At 39.1% G+C, this 22,457-nt stretch overlaps 1 protein-coding gene across 1 annotated transcript; it reads right to left on the bottom strand.

Moving 5' to 3' along the window:
* Window positions 1-234: 234 nt before the first annotated feature.
* Window positions 235-21,592, bottom strand: HTRA3 (HtrA serine peptidase 3; the record flags this gene model as incomplete). Its single annotated transcript, XM_079534343.1, has 9 exons — window positions 235-400; window positions 856-951; window positions 2,576-2,624; window positions 6,305-6,419; window positions 7,070-7,102; window positions 9,769-9,963; window positions 10,920-11,142; window positions 12,613-12,712; window positions 21,175-21,592. The coding sequence occupies 9 exons, from the start codon at window positions 21,590-21,592 to the stop codon at window positions 235-237; spliced, it is 1,395 nt and encodes a 464-aa protein (XP_079390469.1).
* Between the last annotated feature and the right edge of the window lie 865 nt (window positions 21,593-22,457).

Below are 22,457 nucleotides of genomic sequence, written 5' to 3'. Positions count from 1 at the left end.
TGCTTTCTTCCCCCTCCCCAGAACACCAGTCTTAATTTGCTTTGAAAGTTAATTCTGTAATACATGGCATAACTGAATTCATTCTCGCTACTATGTACAGAAATGGCTCAGGCAATTAAGTTAGTCCACCTTGTCATTAGTCAAAACAAAGTATAATTACTGGAGCTGTAAAGGAGGTATCTAGTGTTCCAGAGTAAGTGTGTTTAATTATGGTGGGAGTTTCCTCAGTTCTATTTACATGACAATTTCAGGCTCAATGTTAAATAGTAAGTCATCATTTCCTCTCCGAACTTCAAGTAGTAGAGGTGATTCATTCATCACAGCCTCTTGAAGGTCACTGGAAGTCATCAAAGGACGCCCATTGACTTTAACAATGATATCTCCATCTTGGATACCTCCTCTGCAAGAAAAGAAACAGACAATAAAGAAAAGTACCGAGTTTCTTTACCACCTCTTTGGCAGTTGTGAGAACTTTTAATGTGTTTTAGTTTCCTTTAAAAGGGGATTTTCACCCTTCTGACTCTATTAACAGAGTCTTTTGCATCTTCTCAAATCCTGACATAGTATGTAGAAATGTTAATTTATTTTCCAACTTTTCTGAAAGGTCTCCTCCTCTAAGCTAAGGCCCTGTTGTAGACAATAGTTCAGGCAATGTCTCATGTGAATGCCTTATTCAGGCTAGATAGAATTCTAGAATGCAATTTTTTTCTTTTTTTTAAACCCAAAAGCACAATTTTAAGTTGTTTAAATACAAATCAAGATTGGCATAAAATATTCTTGAATATGAACAGGAGTACTACCTACTAGTATTTATTTGGAGATTTATTTATTAAGAAGACAAAGCGTTCTACACACCTATGAGAAGGTGAATTTGGAACAACTTCATGCACATAAATTCCACTTCTGACATCAGGAAAATCAGCATTATTGTGTTTCAATTCTTCCACCAAGCTGTAAGAAGAAACATAAAGTGTTTCATTTCACTACAAAAAGCAGGAGCATTCAGAAAATTTTACTCTCTAATATATTTATTCTTAAATTTTTGTGATCAAAAATGAACACAGAGACAGTAGCACTCTCTGACCTACGTGCTAAAAGGACCAGACATTCCTGTCCCAAAGAATTAACACGGGTGGTGACTTAGAAATTTGTTAATGTTTTCACTTCTTTCATCTTGGAGAATACTCTTAATTTCTCTTTATCTAGAGCATTATTGCTTTTGACAGCATCTAGCATCATAGTGATAGGACCAGGGGGAATGGTTTCAAGCTACGCCAGGGGAAATTCAGGCTGGACATGAGGAAGTATTACTTTTCAGAAAGGGTGGTCAGGCACTGGAATGGACTGCCCAGGGAGGTGGTGGAATCACCGACCCTGGGGGTGTTCAAGGAAAGACTGGATGTTGCGTTGAGGGACATGGTTTAGTAGGAGCTATTGGGAATAGGTGAACGGTTGGACTGGGTGATCTTTTAGGTCTTTTCCAACCTTAGTGATTCTATGATTCTATATAGGAGATTAGAACTGTGAGTTTTCCAAGGAAACTACACCTTCCTTAATTTTTCCCCACATACAAAATTGGTTGTGCTTGCCTTTATGAAGAGGACAGGAACAAACTGCAAAATAGAGACCCTACAAACATCCTCTCATTTCTGAAGAGATCGCATCATTTTGGGTCCGTGTACAGAGTGGGCTCTGGCCCACTTTGAGAGAGATTTAAACTAATGCTGAATCAGTTTGCTGCCCATCATGAAAAGCTGGAGACTCTCAGATGGAAAGAAAACTGAAATGACTGCATACAGTTTCATTTCGCTTTAGTTTTTATTGAGGAAGCTAATACTTAAAAGACAAACAAACAGTGAGAAAACTAGTCTTTTCCTGAAAAAAAGGCCTGCAGATCTTGCACTGCTTCATTAGACACCACAAAACCAGTGAAATCTCACATCATGTTCATAACAGTTACACAGAAAACCATTCAGAACTGCTCTTTGTTGGTGGTGATCCAGAGATGTTAATACCATTCCACTGATTTATTCCAGCTGAGGATCTGACCCTTTAGGGAGGACTGAAAGAGTAACTCAATAAATAAAGAAGGCTTTACTACAACACCAGCTGGAAATTGTCTTGTTTAATTTTGTAGCCTACTGCCACTTCGGAAATATGCCTACTGCTGGGAATGAACACAAGCGTTAGAACCCTCATCTGTAATTCCAGCATACATCCAGGTAGCAGCAAGACATGAAGCGTTAAGAAAAAGAATATAGGACTGGAGGAAGGTGTCCATATTCAAATTTTGTTAATATGGAAGCACAAAGGTTTGAACTTTCACAACTACTTTCCTTCCAGTTAGTGGTTAGACACAAAATCTCACATCATTTGGGCACTACTGGTACTGATAAAATTGCTATAAAACCCTCAGAGTCACCTGAATGCAGCAGCTTGTTTAAACAACATTAAAACCTGCTGTCACTGCAGACATGTTTACAAGAACTTAAGGAAGTACTCAGGCAATTCCTAATTCCCTCCAGATTTCACACGTTATGCACAACCACGCAGATCACCTCTCTAAGATACTTACGCCGGTGTTATTGTCAGCATTCGGATGCCAATGAAACGCTTTTTGCTATCTGAAAATAACACAACAGGTGTTTAAGAAATTCAGGCAAACATGGACAAAATAGCCACTTCATTGACCCAAATATCTGTCTATTGAAACAAAGTATTTAAAAAAAAAATCTAATCACAAATCGTGCACATCTATGCTGAGGACATTTATTTTGCTTAACCCTGGTATATGGAATGACAATCTTGCTCTCTGCCAATGAGAGTAAGAGAGAAGCTCATTTATTCTGTGTAAGAATTTTCCTTCAGGAAAATTGTTCCAAAGAGGGAAAAACAAGATAAAAACAAAAACAAACACATGGCCTTACTCAGGACTCTACAGAAATTTAAATGGTAGAGATTCACTCTGTCAGGAGAAGAGCCACATTTCAGTAGTTGGCTTTTAGTAGTCATGATACCACACAGCTGTTTAATGAACAAACGCAGTTTGATGACTTCCTGGAGTGCTTCAGTAGTTAGTTATATCCGGTATGAAACAATATTTCCCTTACTTGTTCCAGCATAACTATCCCACAATTTCTTTGAGTTTCTCTATGTTCTCAGACGAGGAAAAATATTGTTAAGGAGATGTATAGTTTCCTCTAACTTTTGTTCTTTCCAAGAAAAACAGTCCCAAGATAAAAGAATTAGCCCTAAATCTTAAGAGTGTCCAGTACTCCCATTAGTGTCACCAAAAATGCTGAGTACCAAAAAAATGGTATTTTCTACACTCTAGACAGTCTTATGTCTCTAACTCATCACTGATTTTCCCTGAAAACTGCTGGCTCTCTTGTATTTTATTGTTTTAGTAAAACTACTGCAATCAAAATCTGCAATTAGAGTGCCAATAGCCCAATTACATGAAAATGTAGTCTCAAAAGCGTCGGGCATGGCCATGAACACTCATAATTCTTCCCAAATCTACATGGCAAATACAAACACTTAAATACAAATTTTCACTTTTATTTTAAAAAGTGAAACATGGTAACTGATACACAAAAAATAATTCCCCCTTTCTGTGATGTTAGGCAGTTAAATGATGAAGTTGTCTCCCTGAGACGACAGTCAACCACACAGATAAACACTCTGCAAACAGTTTACTGTCTGTATTACTCAGTTTGTTGCTGGTCATCACCTGTGGGATACTGAAGCATGAATACTCTGGGGGCTGAGTTCAGAGTGTTTACATGAAAGAAAATGGAAATAAGAAAAAGGACAAGAGAAACTGATCTGGAAGAAACAAAACAAGGGAAAGGCTAGGCAAGAATGAAGAAACACTCTGTTAATAATGCTGATCTAAAAGGGAATTATTTCCCCAGTAGCTAATAACGTAAGCAAAAAAATAAGGCATTGGATAAAGTAATCTGGTAACTACAGACTCACTGATAAATAAAGGTCTCATTTCACCTTTATCTTTAGGCAGTTTGATCTTATTATACCTTTGTTTATTCAAAAATCACTTTTAGCCCACTCTCTGTAACAAATTTGACACACTTCAAATAGCGGTTCACACTTCATGAGTAAGTCTACTGTATTAAGTGAAACCATTAGCTATGAGCTATGGGTTATTCTGACTGCAGAATCTTGATTTCTCCCCTCCCCAGTCTGTATCATTTTGGACATCAGAAAGCTTCAGGTAAGAGAGGTTAAATAAAGAAAGCTTTCTTCCATTTGATTTAACCCGTGTCAAATATGTTATACAAAGTTTTCAGCAACAATAAGTAGAAAGATTAAAATTGACGACTTTATTGTAAGTTCCAGCTGAGACTGAATGAGCGTAATAAACCAGTTGTACTATTTTAACACAAGGGCGCCTTATGGAGGTCACAATGGATGTATGTATTCTTTAATATTTTATCAAATTAATAACTTGCTGTCTTCCATCCTAGAGGATCTATGTCAAACACCTTCTGGTTTTATTGTTCTGCTCATGTCTAAACTAACTAAAGGAAAAGATAACAAAGGTAAGACTAAAACTGAAAAATTCTTATCCATTACCAGCCAAAGGCAGTGGTTAAAAAAGAAAACAAAAACAAGATATAAATGGAGATGTGCCAATATAGGAATTCCTACCTGTAAAAGGAGTTTGATGTTATTACTTAAATTCAAAATTAGCCAAGAATTTCAGACCTTTCAAGCAGTAAGTATACAGAATATAGAAAACTGCTGGTCAAAAATACATTAGAAAATATTATGCATCACTCATACTCATACATAACACAGAATGCTTAGATAATAATTATCAGTGCAAATAATTAATTCAAGTGCCATTCTCTCCTAATGTTTCCCCCTCCCTTTCCTGTACTTAGGTAGGTCACGCTTGCAGTTCTTACATGTATGGGACTTCAAGAATGCACACCTCCTGTACAAAATTGGCAGTTATCTGATCAGCTGAGATTTAAAACACTAAGGGTCAAATTTATTAAATAATTTCCTGAACATTTCCTGTATGATAGAGTTAATCTGGAAAGAGATTTTAGAATTTTATCATCCTCAGGCAATGCGATATTTAGAGCAAAACGTTAATACCCTTAAACTTGCTTCTATGACTTAATGGTACCATAAGGGTGGATCCCACTGAAATTACTGAAATGTAGTTGAAGCAAAATAAAACATGATAAAAGCATCCCAAAAATTTTGTTTACATAAATTCTTCATGACAAGAAATAAGGCCTATACAACAAAAATGAAGGCCTAAAAAATGCAAAATTAATTTCAGATATTATGAAACTGTCCGCTAGAAGTTCTCTTCCTCTATGCATCAAGAGCTCTAAATGACTGCTTTTCTGTCTGAGGTCCTTCGATGAGTTAAAAAAAAAATCTGCCTATGCAAAGAGTATGTCAGGCACTGAAAGTTACTAATGCTAAGAGTAACTGTGAATCCTTCTTCGATTATACAGTAATAAGAAGGTTGAAAAAAACAGTAGTACATGCAAATCACAAGATAAACATAAATCTTTCACTTTCAAGAGCTGCATAGGTAGCATTAGTTAACAGGTTCAACACTCTGTAGAAGCAGATGTGCCTGAGGGTACCTAAGGGAATAAGGTGGCTTGTTTCAATGGTGACATGTCCACCTTTTAGCCCCAACTATCAAGAATCCACTGACTGATTCCACTGGTGCTGAAAGTCCATTGGTGGACTTTCACTGGTTCTACCTGCAGACAGGTTCTATCTACATCCAGGCCCTAGATAAACCATTACTCTTCCTTGTCTTGAAATGAGCAGTTTGATTCTCTAGGGCATCATCACCACCATTACACGCTGCCTCTCTCAGAAGATAACAAGAATTAACAGTTAATAACCTACACAAATAAACAATTTTTTGACTTGTTGGCTGAAACAAAATCATGTCAGCTACCTTGAAATGCATTATTAAGAAATATTTCCATCAGCTTATTTTTCCAAATAAACAAGTGAAGACAACTTAATTTGGGAAATGTAGCAAAGATCACTCATGTCCACAGAGGCCCTTCCTCACAGATTTTTACTGATAATGTCTATTTTAGGGGTGTGAATAATAAAGTGTCACTCCTATTTCTGTGAAGCTGTCTTCTGTTTTCATGTCCAAGGCATTCTATACTAGAGTAATTAGAACATTACTAAACTAATGCTGAGTTTTTCAGTAGTAGGACCCCAGACCCCCATTGACAAGTTAAGATAATAACTGGCAGATGACAGCATCATTGTTTCTTGCAGACTTTACCTTTATTTTGTTTGTCAAGTGACTCTGTGAGGAACTGAGTAATGCGGTCCGATGGAATAGCAAAGGAAATTCCAGCTGTAACCTTCAAGGTGTTAATTCCAATCACTTCACCATCCTGTTGGAAAACAGTACTCAATTAATATGCTTTGAAGTGACAAGGTTCAGCTCACTTCCTAACATTTCATTTTGAAAGCTAGCATAAGTAATTCTGGAGCACTGTAATCACTCAAGAAATAAACATTACTTCTAAGGGAGGATCTGGGCTCTGATTCACAATCCTTCTCTCATTTAACTGAGTTGATCAGAGAGATTACAGTACAGTTTGTTCATCCAAGGTCCATCCAACCACTCAGCACGATGTTCCCTCCGCCAAGCAGGTGGTGGAGTCACATCTGTCTACAGCCAGAATTTACAAACTGCAAAACCAGGGCTGGTTTTAAAGTCAGTTACATAGATTGCCCAGACCTCATCTTCGCCCTGCATCCCAGGTTACAGAATGTGAAAGAATGTAACTTCTACAAGAAGGTATTTTTCTAATTGCTGTATAAAGTTTCCTGTACCCTATAATGCAACATTTCTCAAAGACATATGAACTAAAACTTAATTTGCATTGTTTCTATTAACCTCAGGTATCTGTCCACCATTAGCTTGACTGACTAGAAACTGATAAAATTTATGAACTTTTTCAAAGAAAAATTCTCCCACTTATTTCAAGCAAGCTTTAAAAAAATAAATAAATAAATAAATAAAATCACCTCAACTTACCAAATTAACTAGAGGTCCTCCAGAGTTGCCATACTGTAAAAATGACATAAGGGAACAATAAACTGGTGCTTTACTACATGAAATAAAAATTGCACTTGAAGCAGCATTTTATTTGTAAGCAAATGAAAGAGAGCAAGACATTTCTTATGCAACACTGAAGGACACAATTTTGATGGCAGAAGATTACAAGTAGGTCCTACCATACTTGTTTACAGCTCTTATGATTAGATTTCTTTTTTCTTTTCAGTAACAGGCCTTAAATTACAAGCAGCAGCTTAACCCTCAGAAGAGTTCTGCCTTAAAATCAACAAGAATCACTAAGTAATTAACATGAGTGTTTCAATTCTGCTAAATAATGTTAGAACAAAGTTTTAAGAAGTTTTGAAGTTATATTTCACTAAGGCGCATTCAACATATGCACAGTTCTGAAACAGTTCTATTAATCACTTTGGTTTGTAACACTGTCAGTCTCTTATTCTCCACTGGAAAAGAACACAGTGCTTTGCAAGTTTAATCACAGAGCATTGCTATGAGGTAGGTACTACATAAGGAGTAGTACATCTCTGATTTAGTAAAGACAGAGATGCGTCCCCCTCTAGGGAGAGCAAATTGCAGCTCTGAGCAGTCCGAAATTACCTAATACCTAATTGCCTTCAAAAGAAACATCGAACAGGACTACAGGAAGTGGGAGATTGAGAAATTCCTTGTTCATCTTCATGTTGGCTCAACAAGTTTGTTTTCAAGTGAGGCCAGAGTTTTCAAGTAGATCTACTGAACAGCCAAAAGCAGCAACTTACCACTCAAAAATAAACCAAAGCTAAGTGATGCATGATAGCAACATGAGCCATATAAACTGTTTACATTTAGATAGCACTGGGCAAAACTTACAGATTCTCTTAAGAATAAAACAGACATTAGAGTTCTAAAAACATCTCTGAAGTTTGTGTTTAAATAGAGATCGGTTTCTTATATTGTATCTTTGCAGTGATCAGAAGCCACACACTCAATTTTTATGTCTCACACACAGAGGAATTGAAATTGACTTTTCAGCCTTCCTCAGCTATCATCTCTCATTCACTTTTCATCTGCTTGAAAGATCTTCTTACAGAAGGAACTTTGGTATAAGCAATGCAGCTCCATTTAGGACTTATGGCTGTGTTTTCTCCTGCTCCATGTTCCTGCTGTCCTAGCATTTCTCAGAAGGCAGCTGCATGCACATTCCTACAGGAAAGTCTTGGCCGAGCCACAGGAATGCTCTGAGTAGACCAGCACTCAAACTCCTCCCATTCTCAGGAGAAAACTAGTACATTAGCTAAGCACACAGCATCCCTATGCCAGTGACTATGTCCATATTTTGTGGTTTCACATGGCAAAGCAACTCATGTGTTGTCATTTTCCTTACCTCCTTTACCATCAATATTCCACTGGCTCAAGTATCATCCAATACACTCTGCTAACCTAAACTTGCTCACTAGCTTTTGAGGGCAGTGAATGCCTAAGAATATGCAAGAAAACAGTTTGATCTTGAGGAATGCGAACAGGCGTGAAGTCAAGAATCCCATGTTCTAATTTCTTCTCTGCAACCAAGTCAGACTATACTCCCAAGTAACACATTTATCTTAAGTTTTACTATCTTTTTTAACATATTAAAAAAACTAATTCCAATTCAATGTCTTTGGAGCTTCAGCTTCTGTATTATTATAGAAACTTTTTGAAAAAGCAAATTTTTATTCCATATCTTAGCACAAAAATTTGTTTACTCTTTTCTCTGCTCAAAACTTCTCTCAACAGCTCTGTAAGGATAAGCATGTGCCAAGAGTTTTGCATGCTTAAAACACTGAGCATTATGAGTTTTTATGTGACAATTGGTATTGAGGTTCAGCAAATAAATGCTGAAAACATCTTTTAAAGTCTAACAGATTTAAGATGCAAAATGCCATGCCATTTTCTACCTGAGATATGCATGCAGTGCTCTTTTTAGAATTGCTACAAGTTATATACACATCCAAGGATTTCACTGAAGCATTTTCAACCTCTTCTAGCTGCTCTGAAGATATTGTTTTCATGCATTTCTATACAATGTGCAATGCTAGAGGGATGTTTAACTCTATACAGGATTTCAAATTTTGTATCATTTTAAATCTAGATTCTTATATGAAGTGTGTGATGCACAAAGGCAAAATAAAAACAACAGCCCCCTCTCTCCTTAAAAACACAACAACAGAAAGCTTTCCTTAAGATCCTACCTGGCTGTCCTGACATTGCATTCTAGCAGATGCTATGAACTTGACTGCTCCATCTGGTTCTAACGGATGGAGATGAAAGAAACTTTTGCTCTATTCAACAGTTTGCTGGACCAGACCAGCTGAACAAGCACAGAGAAAAATGCATTGGTTTACTGCTGGTCTATATAACCACATCTTACTGTGCAAGATTTACAGAATGAGAGGGGTCTGTCACACATAACATCTTTGCAGACAACAAGCTCACAGAGGTCCATTTTATTTAACATCCCTTTCATAACATTAATGCCTGAACAAAACTGACAGGCACTGCATAGTCTTCTACAAAAATAAGAGCCTATCACTGATTTCAAACAAAGCAGCTTTTATTTGGTGGATTCATCTCTCTGCTGAATATGTGGGTATTTCAAGGTCCCAGGACTGTGCAGCTCAGCTTCTCACATACCTAGTACTTACATTGATAATAGCATCTGTCTGAATGTAATCCATATCTGAGTCCCGCAAGCCAAGTTCTTTGCCATCTCGCTGAGCAGTGCTGACAATACCTGTTGTCACAGTGTTCTGAAGGGCAAATGGGCTTCCAATTGCCACCACAAATTCTCCTGGTCTTAGGTCAGCAGAGTGCCCCAGTAACAATACGGGTAATTTTTTCTTAAATACAACAGGAAAAAAAGAAAAAAAGCAATCCTTAGTTTATATTGAAAATAATTTGTCTAGAAAGATTTAAAAAAAAACTAGTTGAAAGTTAGGAACACATATTTTCCATTATATTAATGCATCTCACTAGAATATGACCCCAGAATCATGCCTGATAACATTAGTATACTGAAGCAGATTACTGCCTTAAACTATCTTCAGAAACAAACTGCCATCAGCATTATCTTCCAGTTTCATCCAGAAAAATGCTAGCAAGATTCTGAACAAGATTTCCTTATTTTCCAGCAGATTCTTCCCTGCTCCTCCTACAAATAACATACAAGCCTGCCACTTCTTCTACATTATTTGCTAGTAAATGTACTGGACACTAAACTATAATGAGTAAACAGAATGGCCTGTGCCTTCAGATAAAGGTAGCTAAATCTGGCCACATGTTAGCTGAGCTGGCTTTTTTTTTAGAACAGCTCATAGAATCATTTGAATTAGAAGGGACTCTTAAAGATCCATCTAATCCAGTTCCCCTGCAATGAACACCTACAGCTAGATCAGGTTGCTCAGAGACCCATCCAAACTGACTTTGAATGTCTCCAGAGATGGAGCATCCATCACCTCTCTGGGAAACCTGCACCAGGGCTACAAACATTGTGCTTATATCCCATCTAAACCTCCCCTTTTAATTTGAAAACATTTCCCCTTATCTATCACAACATGCCTTGCTAAAGTGCCTGCCCTCTTCTTCCCTGTAGCCATCCCCTGCAGAGAAGACAAAGTTATTCAGTTCTAAGATACAAAAAATTTCCAGGCTATAAACACGGTTTGTTCAGTACGTTGTTATCTCCAGATACATTTCCAAGGAATCCTTAAGCATATATTCAAGCCAGTACGTCTGTACTCAGCAAAACTTAGATAAGATTACCAAATTAATTAATTCAGCTCTTTATACCACTCACCTTAGGGTGGATCTTTATTGTTGCAATGTCAGATTTCTTGTCAATGTCTCTGATGGTTGCTTCATATGTATCTCCATTCTGTAGCTGCACTTTCAACTGTTGTCTCCCTGATATAGCATTGGTACTTGACACCACATGTGCATTGGTCACAATTAAACCAGAATCAGACATAATAAACCCAGATCCACTGGAAAGTGGGACATTTCGACCAAACAGAGGGTGCCTAAACAAGAAAGAAGTAACTGTAACTTGTAAGGGTAACATAACTTAGAGAAGATTACATCAAAAATCATTTACACCTGATAAATGGACTGATCCTCTATTGGGAAAAATTCTGATGAAGAACAAAGAAGGAACCTTGTAGCTAGGCAGAGGAGCAGATGAAGAGGGAACATCTCAGGAAATCATGAAGCACAAGGGTAGACTGGCAGAAAAAGATGTCTGGAGACTGAAAGGATTGGGAATGTAAAAGACAAAAGAAATGAAAAACACTAACAATGGGTAGATTTGGTGGAGGATGATATTTGCTGCAATTTAGACAGTTAGGACTTTATAAACTGTTTAGAGTACTATGACTTTTCTGTATGAACAATTGCTGTAATGACCTTAGATTTGTTAGAGGAACAGAAAGTGCTGCAGAAGATGAGAAAAGGTCCACAAGTTCTTCCTTCTTTCAAGATGTGATCCTTATTAGGAAATTGTTTGAAAGTTCTGGGCTATTCAGCAGTAAAGAACTGAAGTCAATCCCAGGCAGAAGGCAGTATTACAATTAGCACCCAGCAGGCTGCTGGACAAACTAATAAAGAAAAAAAAAAAAAAAAAAAAGCCTTCATATAGAATGCAAAGACCTTAAAAATATTCATCTGTAACATTCTCACAAAATACCAATCATTACGTACACAAAGTCCAGGTTTCAGAAGCTATCTTAATTTTAATAAGATGACCTATAAGAATTCTGTAAGAAATGCTTAAGCTTATGCAAAAAATTAGAGCATCCTGGGTAGAAGGACATACAGGTAATGGAATATCTATAATATTTGTAGTAATTTGCTTTGACAGCTGATAGGTTTGAATATTCAATGTTAAAACTCTGCTCAGATTCATTTATGCTGTATGTCTTGGACAGCAAATTTAGCACATTTTTTCCCCTATCAGAAATCATTTATGGATTTTGATAGGTTACAGATAGTCAATAAGCTGCCTCTTCATGTTCTCCCTGATGAAATAAAATCAACTGACATTAGATCTCACTGAAAATGGAACAACCAACATGGTGATATATTTTTTCAGCTTGTTTTCAGCCTTGCTTTTTTAAAATTCTGAAGTAGTTAAAAAAATTGAACATGCGACACATTTTAGTTATTTTAATTAAGAATGAAGACACATCCAAAGATGAGATACATATTTTATATGTAAAGCACTCTAAAACCAGTATAACTTATCTACTAAACTGGAACAGGACACACAAATTGGTAATTGTACTATTCATGCGATATCTCAATTTCACAATCTTTAGATCTTCCTTCTCCAAATATACAAGTCTATTGTGATGTTTCCAAGTATTTTGTGAACATTAGAAACTCAAAAGTAAAGTCAGTACATTGTTCTGTTTAATTGGAAAGGGAAGAAAGGAAAGTATTTGTAGACTTTTGTAAAACAATGCAATTACAACTCAAAGAATTAAAAGAGTTACCTGAGGAAAAGTTCAATGTGCACAACTGCAGGTGCAATCTTTTCCACCACATCTGCTATGAAGTTGAATTTGTATCTTGGACTGCTGGACTGTAGGTGACCTATACTAGCAGAAAGAATTGGATATGTTAGTAAGACTATACCCTTTTCACCAAGCAGATAAGATAAAGATAATTTGAAATCTGTTTCTCCTACCAAGACAGCTTTCAACTACACACTGGAAAAAGTACTAAAGACATTAAGATTTGTTAAAAACCTTGTTTTGTTTGAGCCTTAAAAAATTAAACAGCAGTATTAGTTGATTATAATTTCTTTGACTTTCTTAGAAGTCTCTTTGTCCACAGTATTCTTCACAGGACAATGATAAAATGTATAAGAGTATAACATAACTCAAGTTGGAAAGCATCTTGGGAGGACTCTGGTTCAACCTCCTGCTCAAAGCTGGATCAGCTACTAAGGTAGACCAGTTTGCTCAAATGCTCTGTCTAGTTGGAACTTGAAAACCCCCAAGGACAGAGACTCTATGGGTACTTGTCCCACTGTTCCACTGACCCCATGAGATAGAAGTTTTTCTTACATCTAGTCTGAACATTTCCTGTAGAAATTCATGTTGCAACTCATACCCATGGTCTCTCATCCTTCCACTACTTGCTGCTGTGAAGAGCCTGGGTTCACTTTCTCAATAACTTCCTCATGAATACCAGGACTGCTGTTAGGCCCTCCTGAAGCTCTCTCTTCTCCAGACTGAACAAGCCCTGTTCCCTTAGCTGGCTCTCACAGCACATATACTCCCATCCCAAAACAACCATGTTGGTGGCATTCTGATAAACTCACTAGAATTTATCAAAGTCTTTCTTGTATGGAGAGGTCCAACAGGATGCAGTTTTCAAGATGTGGTCTAACAAGTGCTGAATAATACAGCTGCAGCATTTGGGAACTGCTTTTACAGCCAAAGTTTGGATTTTTTGAAGTAGATACACTAGAAACTTGCTATAAATGATAACCTTTGCACCTAAAGAGTTTGGCAAGCTCACATTTAAGCTGTCACAAGTAGTTGAACATAGCAATAGTTTACTATAATAATAAGCATTCATCTGATAAAGATCTGTGCAACCAACAAACAGCATTACACACAGTAATTAGAAGTACGGAATATTATTATGTGGAATAGAGACCTTAGAGGAAAAAGGCATCATGACTTCTAATGTCACAACACCAGAAACAAATAACAGTGTTTGTGGTAGAATGCCACGCTTACCTACAGTCCTAATATATGGAGACACATCACCACATATCTTAAACATATGCTAGGGGACATATCACTACGTTCAAACATGAATGTTAACGATAGGATCTAGGGCACAAGTAGACAAATTGTGATTGGATACAATCAAATCTGGTGCTACAGCACACTATGTAGCCCAGGAGTTAGAATTCTATTTGGTGAAGAGGGAGAGTGTCTACATTGTAACTTCTACTTTTTATTGTCTAAAGGACGCCAACTATACAGAAGTGATGTTTTGTGCCAACATAATTTGCTCCAAGTTCAACTCACGCTGAAGAATGAGCTCACAGTAGGTCTTATACTACTTTGTGTAATTCTCAGTTCAAAGGTCATTTTCACCACTGTATCTAAGGACTTGAAAAAAGACAGTAGCTTTGTAACTTTTGGAACAGACAGAAAACCACTATGAACAAAAAAAAAAGTATTGAAGAGATCAGACTAACACAACTGGTTATTTCTCCATAAAAACCTGTGAGCAGTTTTCCCCATTACTGGACATGAAATTTACTTTCAAGGGTAAAGAAACCGTGCTTACATTTAGCAAGCTAAATTTATATGATACGGTATAAACAGATGGAACTTGGCAGGACTACTTTCAGTCTATTATTCCTATGTACGTTCTCACACACTCTGAAAAAGCTCTCTAAACAACTGGATATACTTCTTTCAGTACTGGGTTTAAAAGAGACGATACAAGCAAGAATTAAAAAGTCAGACAAATATAAGCACAATATGTTGTCATTTATTTTGCTTTCTGGGGCACTGAAGATTAATCTTAGCTTCAGCTCACAAGAAGCTTGCCCTGATTACACAGTATATCCTTTGAAGTCTACTAACGTGACTTTAAATGCTTGCATGCACAGAAGTGTTCACTGGTAGGATGCAACATTATCATCAAGTATATATTAATACAAATGTCTACACATCTATGAAAATCAGTTGGACAGACCTTCAGCCACTGAACTAGAATAAAAGTGTGTTTGGGAAAAGTAGCATGAATGCAGGCTTCCTGTTGATGTATATCAGTGTGGCTCTGCGTGAGTAAGGGCAACTAAATGTCTTTGTATCTGCTGAGTGCTGAATTGTTCCCACCACGCCAAATTGTCACAGCACTGTACATGGCCAAAAGCAGAGGAGGAAGCCTGCCAAAAGCTCAGCTTCACACTGTTCCTAACCCATCACGAGGCAAACACTATGACTGGCAGTGGCTTTCCAGGGATGATTTGGGGTAAGCAGAAAGAAAATCTGAATAAGACAGCAAATGAACATTGAATGAGTAGAAGAAAATAAAATGCAATAAAATGGAGATGAAACTGTAAAGCTGAAGCAAAGCCTCTCTTCTTTCCATATTTCTGTTAGAGTATTTCTTGGTCTGAACACAAATCCTGAGCTTTGCTGCTGGGATCAGAAAATAGCAAGACTCAGACCTTCAGACCTGAAGGTGAATCCCAACTGGCCTTTCCTAGTGGAAGGAGAAAATTAAAACAAATGAGGATTAAAAATAATATATATGTAAATTTTGTAGGACAGGTCTAGCTGAAGATCATTGGGCTGATGAGAGATGAGCTGTCCTTATTAGTATCTACTGAGGGCTAAATACTGTGAAAATTGACTTACAATCTTGAGATGCTTGCATAGAAATTGACCTCTCTTCAATCCCATTCTGGAAGCCGGGGGTGACGAGAAGCTATGTGTCAGACCTTCAGTCTACCCTTTATTTTGCATTACCTGCTAGAGTACAGCTACTGCTCTTACTGAAACATAAAATTAAATGTGACTTTTTCATTCTCTTCCGGGCCAGACATTCTTGCTGTCTGGCAGTTCCATGCAGCTCTCAGACCTCTGCTGGACCGTGGCTGTAAAAGCTTTAAGTTTCATGTTTTTTGACCTATTGACCTACAGAGATCTGCTACATATTTTTTTAAAGGTTTTTCAATAGCATCCATTATTTTCCATGCTGTTACTGTTCAAAATCATTTCACATTAGCCAAAGCTAATTTATCTTGGCAAAAAGAAATAATGTAAGCCAACTACCTATAAAATAACCAAGACATTAAAAAATGCTGCAAACCTGAAGCAAAAACAAATTTATATTACTGGACAAGTCCTTAGATTTCTGTATCTTTCTTATTAAATGAACTAGATTTGTCCAATCCATACCCTCAAATCAACTAGATTCAGCAAATCTGAACTCTCATTCCAGCACCCCTCACAGAGCACTTAAAATCCATACTTGGGCATAAGTGCATAAGCTGGAGTTTAAATCACTCAGTCTGTTTTTTTAAAATTTGATCTCACAGTTCCAATTCTATGGGCTCCAACTACATTGGATTTATATGGCTAAAGCTAAGAGACAGTCAGGTAGGAGTCACTTATTTTCAGCAAAAGACTTGGATAACAGCATTACCTACAGGATATGAGTTCATTTAATAGCTTTATGTTTACTTTCTTGCAGAGGCAATAAACTCACTCCAATCACATTAACACTGCTGTAAATCAGGAGCAACGACAAATTTGTGGAGTTGAAAAAGAACTGGGAAAAAAAAAAAATCAGCAGAAATAAATTGTCATTATTCCTCTGAAGACAATAAAATTAGAACCATTTAGAATTTCAGAAGACTGAAAGTTTTTGAATATCTGCCAACCTACTGTAGAATTTAATCACATTCAATGCTTTCTTAAAGACAATACTTTGTACTAAAAGCCACAATTTTAAATTTGTTAGGAATTTGTGAGCCTGGGAAACTTATTCTTTTGAGACTGCTCTCCCATTCCTCTTCTAAAACCAACTACAGAAAGGATCTGTATGTTCAGCAAAATTATTATGTCTAAGGAAAGACTACAACCTGGCAGATCTGATCTCCAGGGATAAATATTGTCCTTATTGTGCTTTCATGGAAATAAATGAAAGACAAATAAAAGATTATAAAGTCTCTACTTAAAAAACAGAAACATCTGCTGGAAATGTAGGTTCATGGGCAGCTTTTCTGATGAATTCAGCATTAAGATCAAGTTGCATAGCTGTGCACTGACCATAAAGCCTTGATGGGTTTAATGCCACTTTATGGTTCAGGCAACTTGTTTATACAATGGATGTCTACCATGAACAGATGAAAACAATTTGGTGAACCAACACCAAAGTTGCTTTCTTGTGCAGTACAGCAGTCACAATGACTAGACAGAAAAATTAGTGCATGCCTTCCATCAAAGGTACTTAACCACCTCACTGAGTTCAGAAGATTGTTATTCCTCCTTCCCAAGTGATTCTCACTTGAAGAACATCTCTTTCTTGATGGATATCTTTTATGAGAACATGAAGCGCTGTACTCTCAAAATACACAAACAGTGTACAAGATTCATCCTCACCTGCAGGAACTCAAAATAATCTCATACATAAGGAAAACAATCAGTAAAGAAATGTAATTGGAGTTTACTTGCAGCCAATACCTTGCAACACGTTTCTCTAAATAGAGCTGGAGGCAGTTGCAAAGCTCTGATGACAGCAATGCTGGTAGGAGACCTCAGTACCTCTTAATTGGAGAATTTCTCAGAAATGCAAGCAATTACATGCTCAGTTAGTTACTCCTCTGTATCTTTATGGTTACACACTTGCATATTCCAAATGCCCCAGGCAGAACTACTAGCATTTACACTCCTTAGGCTAACTGTATTTTCAATTGCTTTTTTTCAGGAACTGAACTTCTAGGCTCCTGTCAGTTAAATCTTTGCAAGACAAGGGTAAGGCTTTACATCATGCCCACTTTGCAACAGTGACTTCAGTTATACAAGGCAGAACCCTGCAAACAATCAGTTTTAAAACCAATGGGACTTGCTTCCTGGAATTTCCTTTTTCAAAGGTTTTCTAATCAGTCTTTCATTTTTTCTTAGAAAGAAAATCCAAATCTTCTTCTGACATTGGACCAATCTTTCAAGAACCCATAAGCAAAATAAAACTGCAAAGAATTATTAACGGTACTGATAATGCTGTATTGAGAGCTCATGAAGATCCCTCTGTGTAAGAAAATATCTGAGATAAACCAGCCATAAATTACACACGTGATCACACACGTGATCTCATGAATACTTTGAGCGAGGACATTTTAATAGATTGATGTGCAACGCTGTCCAATCTTGTATTTGCTACAGTGGAAAATAAATCTCTGTAGGAACAGGTCTTTGACTACAGAGTTTGTCTTATATAAACATTTATGGCATTACTCTCGTCTATACAACTTTGTGACAGAAAGTGACAAATGAAAGGAAAAAGCTAACTGCTTCAGTATATTACCATACAGTATGATATCTTAACTTAAACAGGTGGGAAAAAAAACACCATCACGATTACTTGTAACACATAATTTAAATACGTCCAGAAGTTCTGCATACCATTCCTATGGGTCCAGACTATGGGTCTGCTCAGATGTGTAAAACTAACAGCATAAGTAGTATAAGAATACTTCATTGCAGCCTTCCAGTATTTAAAAGCTGATTATAAAAAGGGAATCGACTTTTTACAAGGGTAGAGGGTAATAGGACAACAGGGAATGGTTTTAAGGTCAAAGAGAGAAGGTTTAGACTGGATGTCAGAGGGAAGTTCTTCAGAGAGAATGGTGAGGTGCTGGAACAGGCTACACAGAGCAGCTGCGAATGCTCCATTCCTGGAGGTTTTCAAGACCATGTTGGATGGGGCTCTGGGCAACCTGGTCTAGTGCCAGATCTGGAGGTTGGTGGCTCTGCCTGTGGTGGGGGGGTGGAGCTTGAAGATCCTTAAGGTCCCTTCCAACTCAAGCCATTCTATGATTCTGTGATAGAAGCAGAAGTTTCTAGAGATGCTCCTCAGAGCCACTGAAGATTCTGAAAAGACCTAAGTCATGCTATGTAAGGCTACTATTACCTATAATTGTTTTAACGTATGCATGGGTAAGTAAAAAACTGCACTGACTTTTTAACTAGATTAAGCCTCCAAACTCTGAGTCATCTGAGGCCAGATTTCTTTCACCAGTGGGGAAAATAGAGACACCCGACAATAATTTCAAACTGTTGATTTTCTTCTAAAACCTCTCATTACAGACATTGCATGTTATTGTTAAAAAAAAAAAAAAAAAAAAAAAAAAAAAGTACCATAACTGAGTTCTATTCGTGGCTCAACCACCAGCTCAATATGACCTTGGGCAAGACACTTAGTTTCTTTGAGCTTCAGTTTGTACAGCTGTAGAATTGAGTAAAAAAAAAAATTAAAACTTCACAGAGAACCAGATGCTTTTACTAAGCTGAGGTTTACCAGAACAAAACATAAAGCCAAAATAAAGTGAACACTAAAACAGTTGCTTGAAAAAAAAAAAAAAAAAAGCTTTTTTCAATGCTCTGAATTCCTAAGCCTATTAAACAGCAGGCTCAGGAGGAGTTCTTAAAAAAAAAAAAAAAAAAAAAAAAAAAAAAAAAAAAAAAAAAAAAATCATATTCCAACCCCCTGACAGTATCTAAGCCCCTGGATGCAGGCTAGCTCACTCATTTTGGTTGAACACTCTAAATATGTCAAGCGAACCAGTTCCAACCAAGTACTAAAGCTAATGGATGCTTATGGGGAATACAAAGAAACAAACAGCAACTTATAACTGCAAAATACTGGAGAGACTCATCATTACAGCTCTGGGCTAGCACCCGAGCAATCCTGGGCTCTGAAAAGATACTCAGAAAGAAAATTTGGGAATACTGTTTGACCTCCTCCCTCCTCATGTCACAGTTTGCTTTCTTTGAAGAGTGAATATATGAGAAGTCCTCCAGTCACAGAAAGGTTTTAAAGGCCATCAATACCCCTTTCACCTCTCCTAGTTTTTAAGAAGTTTGCTATCTATAAATAAGTAGAATGGTTAAGTGGTTCACCTGCCATTATGGATGCACTAATACATGATTTAAAACCCTGTTACACACATGATTTTTCTTTCCAGGAACAGTATTTGAAAGGATGTAGAAACACCACCTTAAAATAATATACAAGGAAATGTGTGAAAATAAACTAGAAATGTTAACACTTCCATGAAGTGACCAATTTTAGTAACAACGACAAAAAAAAATTCAATGTAGGTGGTTACTAAGCTTTTTAAAGTTATACCATCCAGCCTGAGGTTATCACAGATTATTACAATAGCATAGGACAAGCAAAGGCAAATGCTAATGAAAAACAAAGGACTGTCTGATATCCTGACTGTGCATTTTAAACCATAAGGAAAATTTGCAGGCATCCATTCCCCTTTCAATTCCACAAGGCTATAGATCTCCTGTCAGAGAAAAATAAAACAGATGAAAGACTATACTTCACATGTTCTATGCGGTGCTTTTTCTGCGCAGTTTAAGCTACACAGCTTTAACTAGTATCCTCTAGAGATACTCATCCGTTGAATAAATTTGACATCTGCTAACATCTCCAGGGAAGGTCTCAGAGCACACCTACAGGGCTGCGCTCTGTGTAGGATGTGTTATAACAGCTCTGCAGGGCAGCCCAGGCATGTAACATCACTGAAAAGCATCAATAGTGAGTGCCAACCCTGGGATGGTTCAGTCTGGAGAGAAGAATGCTCAGGAGAGACCTTATTGCTCCCTACTACTCCCTGAAAGGAGCTTGTAGAGAGGTGTGGGTCAGCCTCTTTTCCCAGGTAACAGCAATAAGACAAGAGGTAACAGCTTTAAGTTGCACCACAGGAGGTTCAGGTCGGATGTTAGGAAAAAGTTCTCAGGAAGAGTGAAGTATTGGAACGGGCTACCCAGGGAGGTGGTAAAGTCACCATCTGTAGAAGTTTTCAATAAAAGAACAGGTGTGACACTGAGGGACATGGCCTAGAGAGGCCACAGGCATAGGCCAGTGTTTGGACTAGATGATCTTAGTGTTCTTTCCAACCTTAATGATTCCAAAACAAGGGTGATGCAGACGGTATCGGGGGAAGCTTGTAGTGCTGCCTGGAGGGTGTCAGTGCTATACTGACCTGACAACTGTGCCTATGGTCACTGCTATGCAATGGGCACAACACTGAGGTATCCATAACCATGCCACCACTGTGCAACCTTCCCGACCTCTACCAGAGGATCAAGAAGAAGGATCTGTGCTGTTCAGAGAGGACCTGATCCCTTCACTTGTTCCCTGACCCCCACCACTGCGACTACCACCATGAGGACAGGTTGCCTTGCCCTGGGGGAGCCCCCAGCCCTCCCAACGACCCCAAACCTCACCTTTCCCCACCCGCCTGCTCACACCACCCGCCGCAGGCCCTGCCATGCTCCTACCCGATTCGCAGGCTCCTTTCTGCACCTGGGCGACGGCGGGCAGACCGTGCTGCAGTGCCTTGCGGCTCACCGCCTTCAGCTGGCAGATGTTGTCGTAGGTGCGGCCGTCGCTGCCGCACACCTGGGCGCTGAGCTTGCACTGGCAGACCCCCTTGGCGAAGCGCTTGCCCATGGGGTAGCGGCAGTCGAGGCTGTCCCCGCAGGGAGGGTCTTCTTTGCGGCCGCACGAGTCCCCCTCTCCCGCGGCGCAGATGAGGCAGCAGTTGCAGCGGTCGGGGACGTAGCCGCTGGGGCAGCTGGGGCTGGGGCACTTGGAGACATCGCAGCGGGTCGGGCACTTGGCTCGGGCTGCCGGGATCTCAGCGGAGCCACGGCTGAGGCAGAGCAGGAGCAGCGGGCTGAGCAGAGACAGCCGCATCCTCGGCTGCGGGGAGAGCGGCGGGAGGGGCGCGAGGAAGGAAGAGGAAAAGCGCGGTCGCGGTGCAGCGAGGGACGGGAAAGTCGAGCAGCGCTCACGCGGGTGGGAAGTCCTCGCGGAGAGCGGCACACGGGAGGGCAGAGGCTGGATACGAAGCCGCGGGAGGGAGGGCAGCTCGGTCCCCGGGACTAGCTGGCAGCGCTGAGGGACCCGGCCATGGCCCAGCGGCCGCAGAACGCAGCGAGGACAAGCCGGGACGAGCGGAGCGGCGGGGATATATGTGGGACGAGCCCAGGGCCGCCGCCGCCGCCGCCTCCAGCAGCGGCCGAGAGCACCGCCACCGCCAGGCCACACCCCGGGCGGGGAGGGACGGCTCGTTCCCCTTGGGCGGGGACGCCTGGTGAACTGGTGGCCCGGGGACAGCCCCGCTGCGGCCGTGTGGAGGTGTGAGGGAAGAGGATGTGCTACGATAACGGCTATGTATTTATACATGTACACACACGCGTGTGAAGGTGCGTATCTGAAGTTGTGACTTCTGGGAAAAGAGGGGAAGAAAGCTATTCTGTCTCCCCACGTAGAATCCTTGGATTGGAAGAGACTCTGAAAGATCATATAGTCCCCTGCAAAGAGGAACACCAACGGTTCAATCAGGTTGCTCAGAGCCCCATCCAGCCTGGCCTTGAGTATCTCCAGGGATGGGACATCCACCATCTCTCTGGCTAATCTGTTCTAGTGCCTCACCACACTCACTTTCCTTATATACAATCTAAATCTCCTCTCTTTTGTAACCATTTCCCCTTGTCCTCTTGCAACAGACCTTGCTAAAGAGCCTGACCCTTTAGGTATAGCTTCCAGAAGCTTTACA

The sequence above is a fragment of the Tetrao urogallus genome (assembly GCF_951394365.1).
Source record: "Tetrao urogallus genome assembly, chromosome: 4".
Classification (NCBI taxonomy): domain Eukaryota; kingdom Metazoa; phylum Chordata; class Aves; order Galliformes; family Phasianidae; genus Tetrao; species Tetrao urogallus.
The sequence above is the reverse complement of the archived record's forward strand: the minus strand, read 5'-3'. Positions and strand labels throughout refer to the sequence as shown.